The 8,938-nt window shown below is 40.2% G+C and overlaps 1 protein-coding gene across 1 annotated transcript; it reads left to right on the forward strand.

Moving 5' to 3' along the window:
* Nucleotides 1-50: 50 nt before the first annotated feature.
* RPS21 (ribosomal protein S21) lies at nucleotides 51-4,316 on the forward strand. Its single transcript, XM_037402890.1, has 6 exons — nucleotides 51-153; nucleotides 392-483; nucleotides 1,433-1,496; nucleotides 3,294-3,365; nucleotides 4,018-4,073; nucleotides 4,254-4,316. The coding sequence occupies exons 2-6, from the start codon at nucleotides 434-436 to the stop codon at nucleotides 4,261-4,263; spliced, it is 252 nt and encodes an 83-aa protein (XP_037258787.1). The 5' UTR covers nucleotides 51-153; nucleotides 392-433; the 3' UTR covers nucleotides 4,264-4,316.
* Nucleotides 4,317-8,938: the final 4,622 nt, after the last annotated feature.

Consider the following 8,938-nt stretch of genomic DNA (forward strand, 5'->3'; position numbering starts at 1 on the left):
TGGGGTTCGGGGGCCACCGCGGCCGTTTAACGGTCTTTCAACGGCTGCGCGCCCGCGCGGGTGAGGCCGCCGCCGCGCCGGAAGCTGTCCGCTCCCGCTGACGTGTTTCCGCTTCCGGCGCCGCGCCTCCTTTTCCGCCGCGGCGCACGCGAGGTAGGAGCGCGGTCGCGGTGCCGCTTCGCGGGGAGCGGCCGGGGCGACCCCGGGGACGGCGAGGGGGGCTCGGCCCCGGCCTCCCGCGCAGCTGGGGGGTCGGGGGGGCCGCAGCGTGCTGCGGGCCGGGGCCGCTGCCCGTAGGGCGGCTCGGCCGTGGGGCCCGGCGGTGGCGCTCGGCGCAGGCCAGGCCAGGCCGTGCGGACACGGCCCCTGAGCCCCGCTCTGCGCTCTCTAGGTCTTACCGCTTGGTGCCTGCGCCTCGGCCAGCCACAACGCCATGCAGAACGACGCCGGGGAGTTCGTGGACCTTTACGTGCCTCGCAAATGGTGAGCGGTTGGCTCCAGCGCTGGGGGGGGCGGGGGTCGGCGCGGAGCCGGGCCCTGGGCAGCGACCCGCGCCGTAGCCCGCTGCAGGCAGCGCAGGAGCAGGGCTTTTCGTAGTCACGAGTATCTGCAGCAAAGGAAAGTGGGTTTTATCCGTTTCTGTATTTTTAAAACTATGTAAAATATGTGAAGGAGGGAAGATTAAAGCTCAAGAAAATACTCTGCATCTTCCGTTGCTTAACTGTCAGCCTTACAGTGCAGCAGTGACGGCTCACGCATGGTTCGTTTCAGAAGTAAATGCGGTGTTTGCAGTGTGCTGGTGTTTTTGTGCTACAAGGTGTCATAGCGAAGCTGTTAAGGAATCAGCATGTGCTATCAAGGCAGCAACCAAGTACAATTTTGAGGTTATAGTAAAGTGACAGTGAGAAGCTTTTTGTAAATGTGTACGTTAAAAAAAAATGACTGGAAAATAAAAAGCAGTTACATGTGTTTTTATTAGGGTTAAGTCGAATGTTTTTTTCAATGTGTGATTTCTGAGGGTTTGCAACCCAAGTGTCTTTTGATAGCTGTAATGGCCCCAATGAAAAAGGTATAGAGAATACATTCTCTTGAATTACCTTCATTGTGGTATTGTTTGCACTTTAGAAAAGACTTGATACTCTTGTGTGTTTTGAAGGGCTGTGCTGGTGTGTGCATTGTATAGGGGTGAACTGGGCATATAAAAAAAAGTGAAGAGATAATTCCCAACTTAGCATGATGCTGCCAAGTTAAAGTCTCCTTTAAATGTACCTAAAGTCTCATTTTAATGTTCCAAGCACTGAAAGCTTAAACAGTTAAGGTCTGAACTTCTTGTGCAGCTTTAATTTGCTTGTAGATGTGGCGGTTAAGTTTTTTCTCATTGTCACCGTCCATTTCCTTTTGTTTAAATATGTCTTGGTTTTTTATTCCTTAGCTCTGCTAGCAACCGAATAATCGGTGCTAAGGATCATGCTTCTATTCAGATAAATATTTCTGAGGTAAGTTTCATAACAGAATTATGTGATCAGAGAGCTACACATTTAAACTTTTGCTAGATGTTAAGAAATACAACAGCTTTTGATGCATCTCCAAATAATTCACTAGAGACCATATAAGTGTAGAACTTGAGGGTTTTCAAACATTCAAGTATATTACTGTGTCACCCCTGGTTATTTTTCAGCCTATTGGAAAATAATTCATTAAGGGAGTTTCATAAACCTCTGTACAGTCTGTTCCAGTGCTTAACAGTTTAACTAAATGCAACTTCCTAACGTTATATTTTAGCTAATGAAATATAAATATAAAATATAAATTAGGGAGTTCCTTGTCCTGAAGGAAAGAAGGAGACAAAATGTTTGTCTATGGGAGATTCTTATCCCTTCTGCCTTCACCTGTCTGTAAGAAAGTACCATTCTTCAGTCTGTCCTTGTGCGCTCTAGTTTTTAATTTTTTATTCTTGTTGATCTTCTCTGTGCTTTTTCTAGTTTATCCAAAAGATACAGTTGCCAGAACAGAACGCTGTTTCTGGTCTACTTTGCTTAACTAAAATGCCATCTTCTGTGCTTTGCCTGAATACTTCCTGTTAATACTTGACACTGCTGCTCCCGATAGGTGACACATGAGATTGCTCATGTGTTTTGTGTGCAGCATTATGGTTTCATTAACTCAGTGCTTGGGCTATTAGGTGCATAGAATTTTTCCTGAAGTATGCTGCTGGCTGTTTGTATTGACTTGGTATTGTACATTTAGTTTTCTTTCTGTAACATAAGGAATTTGTTCTTGTCCAAATTTAGTTTCGTCTTCTCAGGGTAGTGTTATTGCAGCTTCCTCCAAGCTTAACATACATGCTGAGAAAACCACAGCAGACCTTGACTCCTGCAGGATCCCAGTTAATGCCCAAGGGCTCCAGTTAATTTAAACGCCTTTTAGCATGCTTTTTTTCCCATGTGTTTATTGGCTTTCACCTTGCAGGAACTCTGTGGACTCGGTGTTCCTATAGCTTATGTGCTATATAGCTTGATTTATTTGCTTGATTTATTTCTTCTTGAATGGGAGACCACAGACTACAATCCCATATTTTTACACAACTGAGTCTCTTGTGTTACATGTCTGACTAAAGAAATAATTGAAAAAAAAATGCTCTGTTTCTGATTTCCTGTAAATGTTAAGGCAAATATTTCTCTTGTTCACCCTGTTTCTTTCCTTCAGTGGTCCCTATTGTTTTCAAAGGATCAGAGATTAGCGGAATTCAAAAACACACCCATGGTTTTGTAGGGCTCACTACACTGTTAATGATTTGTATTGTTTAGTCTTTTTTCCTGTTCAATTTCTCAGCAACTGGAGGAAGTGAGACAAATTGTGTGTCTCAGCTTGGGGGCATTTTACTGCCTGTGTAACAAGACTGCCCCCTTCACTTCAGTTTTCCATAATACCAACCTTAATTAAAAGGAACATGAAAAAAATAGCAGAGGCAGTAAAATCCATAAGTAAACTTTACTTTTCCATTTTTATAAAACACAAATATTTTTTTTAGCTACTATTTCATATTGTGCTCTTGTTATGCTGCATGATCTATTAAATTTTATAGCTGCGCTATGTAATTAACTGTAACTTTGCTGTGAAAAGATACTCTGTAGTTGTCTTTCTAATTTTGGTATTTGCATTAGTTTTATGTAGTTTGCAGAAAAATAGTTGCAGTATTTAACAAGTAATTTTTATCTTTGGGTGCCTGGCAAGTATGTAAGAGCATAACATTTTATAGGAATTTATATGGAGTAACTTCCTTGTAATCACAGGTTGACAAGGTAACAGGCAGAGTAAATGGCCAGTTCAAAACGTATGCCATTTGTGGAGCAATTCGTAGAATGGTAAGTACTTCTTTAACTGTTAAAGTATTCTTTAACTGCAGAATGATTGTGCTTCTTTTTATATTGATTAGTAACTTTTTAGATTTGTGTTTGGCCCTGAAAACACAATATGTCTTGAGCTTGTTCTAGAGGAAGAGCTTTTGTGGGGATGATGAAGACAGGACAAAGATGTGAACAAATTTACTTAGAAGAATCAGTTTCTTCTGTTTTTCTGAATTATGTATGTTCATAATTTTTTTTATCGATGCAAGTGGATGCAAGTGGGTTGTTTTTTCTCTTTTAGAATGTTCCAAGCTACTGATACCTGGCTTTTATCTGTTGTTTATAATTGTTAGAAATGATACTACCATGGCTTAAATTTGTTAAACATGGTATGAAACTTCCTGGAGTTCATCAGAAGTCTGCTTACTCAGAAATAAATCTTGTTAATGCAAGCTTATATATGTTTTCAAGTTAAAACTATTTCTATCCTAAAGGATGACAAAGAATTTAACAGCTTGTTTTGAATACACTAATCAGTGCCTGTGAAATGTAGTGATTTGTGGAAGACGCTGTGCATTTCTCTACCAGCATTAAATGCTGCAGCTGCCTCTTTTTGATGTGTATCAGCAATTACTTGGTCACTTCAGAATAATCTTTATGTTTTTTAAAGGGTGAATCAGATGACTCCATTCTGCGTCTGGCAAAAAATGATGGAATTGTTTCCAAGTACGTATGTTTATCTTATCCTCTAACTCCTGCAGGGGCCACTCCCATACCCAAATCTAGCTCTTGGGTTGAAAATGTGTATACTATATTTATAAGATGATTACACAGTTGTTCAAAAATATTTACTTGAGCTGTTGAAGCAAACTAGTTTGTAACAATGTTTGTTTCATTTTCTTCTAGGAACTTCTAACTGAAGAAACTCTGGTATGGAACATCTGATGTAAAATAAACAGTTCAAACCTATATTGTGCTGTGTCTTTGTTCAAGTCATAAACATCAGTGGATTTATTACAGCTAGTGTACAAAGACTTAGAAATACATGTCTTCAAAAGATACACAAATTCTGGTTATGAATTCTTAAACGAATCAGCTTGTAGGCCAGTGCCAGAGTTGAAAATCAAGAATTTTCACATCACTCTTTGGTTCGCTATCATCTTTCTTTTCTGGATTTGATAAGCTTTGCAGTTGTAGCTCAACTCCTTTTTTGATCTGTAATGGAGCATTTTGCAATATAGCAATCTAATTCATCTTCCTGCTTTTTCACTGGAAAGACTAAGGCAATTCTTTTGGTTACGATGCAGAAGTTCAGGGGGTTTTCTGCTGATAGAGGCTCACAGTATTTACTCTGCCACCAACATTCTTTAAGCAAATCATTAAAACTGCAATTTGTGGAAAACTTAGCAGAAATACTTCTTGGCATGCTAGCAGATTGATTGCCGTGTGAGAGAGACTCTTAAAGGTTTTACCTTTTTAGTCTTGTATTACACCTTGATATTGAACAGCAGGGAAATAATTTAAGGATAAATAACCTGACTATTTGGCAATATTTTAAGAAATTACTTAATAGCCCTTTAATGGCTAGATAGACTTTCTACCTGCTGATGTGGGTTTGGTTTTTTGTCAGCTATCCTACTAGCAGAACCAAAGGAGGAGGCAAGCAGTTGAAATGATAGTACATCTGCTGACATTGCTTCTCTTATCTCTCATTTCTCTGGCTAATTTTCATACTTCAGGCTTCTAAGCTGGCACACACTAGTTACTTAAAGGTTGTGCCTGTTGTACTTAAGGTGTTTAGTTTTAGTTTGAACTGGTTGGTTTTCTGGTAATTTAAAGCTTCTGACGTAGTTACTGTGAAAGAAAAATAAGATTTTTTTGGGGGGGTCGGACTACACCGATACTCAAACCACCAGCTTTGCTGAGTTAACGTCAGGCGTTAGCTTCTGATAAATCCAGTGTCATAGAAATAAGGTTGGTTATCCTGCAGGGCTGAGAACATGGATGAACTGTCGAATTAAAGTGTTTAAAAAAAATTTAAAACTTTTGTTTTTTCCATTTTAGATAAAATCCTGACCTTGCAGTACTATCTTCTGACACCTCTGAACTTGCTCCTGCTTTGTGTTCCAAAATATGCTAGAAATATGTTGCTTCATGACATTTTTCTTTCCCCTTTGATCAGCTTTTCACATTTGACTTTGAACATAGCACCTTACAATACCAAGGTGCTATAGCTGTACTAACGAACCTTCGAGATGTCTTGTGTCATTCTAGTGGGCCACAGTGCTTTTTGGCAGTATTACAGCTTTTTCCTGTGTTAACAGTGTTAAGCAGCATACTAAATCGCGAAAGCTCTTGACAATCTTTTTTTTTTTTTTTTTTTCTCCATACTGTCTGCAGAAATTGAGAAATGGAATTGCAGCAAGCGCTAAGCTAGAAGCAACTGCTGGCAGCAAGATACAGGCATGGGAAAGGGGAAGGGTGTTAAGAACAGACGCTTTGTGCTGTTGTGTCTTAAAAGTGTCTAGTTAAAAATCATTGGCACCTCTATTGGGAAGAAATTTCTGATTTACTTTGGCTAGAATTCCACAGGGACTTAAAAGCATGGTGTCTTTTCTAGGGTATGATGTGTCTCAGACCTTTGCTTTGCAGGAGGGATACAAGAAGAGGCTATAACCTTACTTCCAGGTGCTGCTTTTGTGTTGGTAGGTTCTGCACACAGCAGGTTTATTTGTCAGTTGGTGCTTGTCACTTAAATAGAATGTCACTCGTATATCATTTCAGTAGTTTTAAAATATGCTAGTATGATATGACTAGTATTGAAAATTGCCATTGTCAGCCGCATTTTACTGATTTCATAATAATTACAACCATACACATGCTGTCCTTCAGATGATGTGTTCCGATCTGTGCATTCTCAAGAATTGCTGAGAGGTTGTATCCAGATGATACCGTGTGTGATCATCTCCAGGACAATTTTTGCAGTTGTCCTTACTCAAATCTCTGCATGGGCCCTCTCAAAGTTTTGTCAAGTGATAGAAACTGTTTTGGTGATGCTTTCCTGTTTATGCTCTAAGCTGTCTCCATGTAGAGCTGGTTGCCATGTGGCTTATTTCTGACTTGTTTGCAAGTTACTGTTATGCATGTGAGTGTGGGAAACTTCAGCCCTCAGACTTCTCTCAGGAGAGACAGGAATAGGGATGCGGTCGCCTCTGAATGAAGAAGGATGGCTGAACTACCCAAGTGTATTCTTTCTCCTTTTCTGTATTTTTCTTACTTCTCAGACATGTCAAAATGCAATATACTTCTCTGGACGATCCTGTCTTGACACCATAGATACGTCTATTGAATCTTAAACATTGCAAACCGGGCCATGTTAAGGTGTGTTTTTTTAAATTCACTTGGGTTATTTTCAAGTCATAAAATGAATTAGGATTTCAAGTATAAGCCACTGTATAGATATAATGAAGTACATAACTAAACCTTTGTTTTAGGAGCAATTTCTTCAGAGAAGACCCAAATCCACAGGCTGTTAGCCCTTTTTAGCATCGCTGTAAAGTAAAACATCTTTGGTTGCACATTCTGTCTTCCCACTGGTAATGCTTGAATTTACTACTTCTCCAAGCTAATGGAACTTATAAAAGATAAACTCCTGGATGTTTCAAGTAAGGAACGGCTAAAAAGACTAAAGCAAAGGCTTGATGTTGATGTCGAACTTGGCAATAGAGAAAGCATGTGAGAGAGATACCTTTTAGATGCCACAAACCAGAAAAAAACCCCACCCAACCCACACTTTATTTTTGATGTTTTCTTCTGACATCTAAGTCAACCATGAAAGATGCATTAAAAAAAGGGGCAGAGGGGGCAGATGAGGGGGGACAGGGACACAGACACTATTAGCTGTGACTCTCCTGGAAATAATTCATTTTTCCAGCAGCTAAATCTCTGAAAACACTTTCTGGCAAAACAATTAAGTCTTCAAACTGGAGAGATTTTGGCTTGGCTTATGTCCAAATCTCATTACTTTCCTTTGTACACAGTAAAAGGAACTAAGTTTTAACTGGGCTTGATTTTTCTTTCTTACATATCTTACATTAGCTGCTCTGCTTTGGCATTAGGGTAGAGCTTAAAATCAAAGCAGTAATCGTTTACTGCTGATAAATGCCTAGTTTACCAGAGTTTAAATATTGTTGACTTGCTCCTAATCCCCTCAGACTCCGTTCATCCATGTGGATTTCAGTGGAATTCCTCCATAAGGCAAAATGAACTGACAGCTTTAAAGTTCACTATGAACTTGAGGTCTCTCAGATGTCTTTTTAAGCAATAAGACTCCATTAGCATACAGTGATACCAAATACATGCTTCTGTATTAAGTATTTTAAGAATTACGTTGTCATTTAAAACTTCCTTTGCTTTGTAATACTGATTGTTGCCATTTTTCAGAATTTTTAAAAATTTAAACAAATTACTTTTTCATAAATTTCTTGTCAAAATAAGCTTATGAAATGGTATGGTGCCATATCCTAAACCCCAGTTCAATTGGTAATGGATTAGCACTGTGCTAAACACTTTCCTGAAGTTCACACCACTTTCACCACCAAGACTGCATAGCACATGAGGTCTTGTAAGAATTTTTGCAGTATGCTAACAAGGGAGAATGTGTCACTTTAAAAATCAAAGGGAGGACACGTGTCCCTTTAAAAATCGATTTTGAGTTGCATTTTCTAGTATTGCGATGTAAAATGTGCTTTGTTTTCCGGGAACAGGAATAGTTCAGATCTAGAGCCATGAAAGGGAATGAACTGTACTTGTACTGTACAAGATGGGCAGAGTTGCCCTTACATGGTTACATTGCACCAAGTTGTGAAATTCTTTTCTGTTACTTAGGAGGACTTGGCAGTGGCATCCTAAAGACATCTGATTTAACTGGGGCTATTTTAGTGTCTTTGGCCAAAATTTTGCTGTCAGCCAAGAGCCCATCTACTGCTTAAACCACCTGTCTTTTTTGGTAGGAGCTTGTAGATGTCTTACAACACCGGGTTTTCTTGCAAGCCTTGGTATTCTTTTAATGAACTACATGGTGTTGAAAAGCTGCTTTAGTCAATTTGGGCTGTAAGTGTGTTGTGACCAGAGGTCTAGGGTTAGGAGGCCACTGCATCTGTTGTTCCTGGGGGCACAGAATTAGCAGCCTTGATAACATCGCCCTTGCTTGCAAGGTGCCAAACAGGCAAAACGCTGCCAAGGCTGGGAGAAGACAAGAAGCAACATGCTTCTCTGACATCACTTGTGCTTCACTGCGGAAAGGGGCACTGTGACTCAGAGGAATAAAGAACACCAAGAGTGTCTTTTGCCTTTGTGTATATCTGTTACTGCTGCTCTCTGCTTCCTGGCTCAAACTCCCAAGGAGTTTGTGGAGCAGAGGCTGTCTCACTAGTGCTCCCTACAGAAAAGAAGCTAGCACAGCTTGCAAGGGATATAGTTTATTTTCCTAAAGCATGATGCAGTGATGCTGGAGGCTGCCGAAAGCCTGCCTGGGGGACTGAGCTAAGCTGTTACACTAGATTTGGCAGCAATTTTGTTTTTCAGCTGGA

This window comes from Falco rusticolus, chromosome 10 (assembly GCF_015220075.1).
Source record: "Falco rusticolus isolate bFalRus1 chromosome 10, bFalRus1.pri, whole genome shotgun sequence".
Classification (NCBI taxonomy): Eukaryota; Metazoa; Chordata; class Aves; order Falconiformes; family Falconidae; genus Falco; species Falco rusticolus.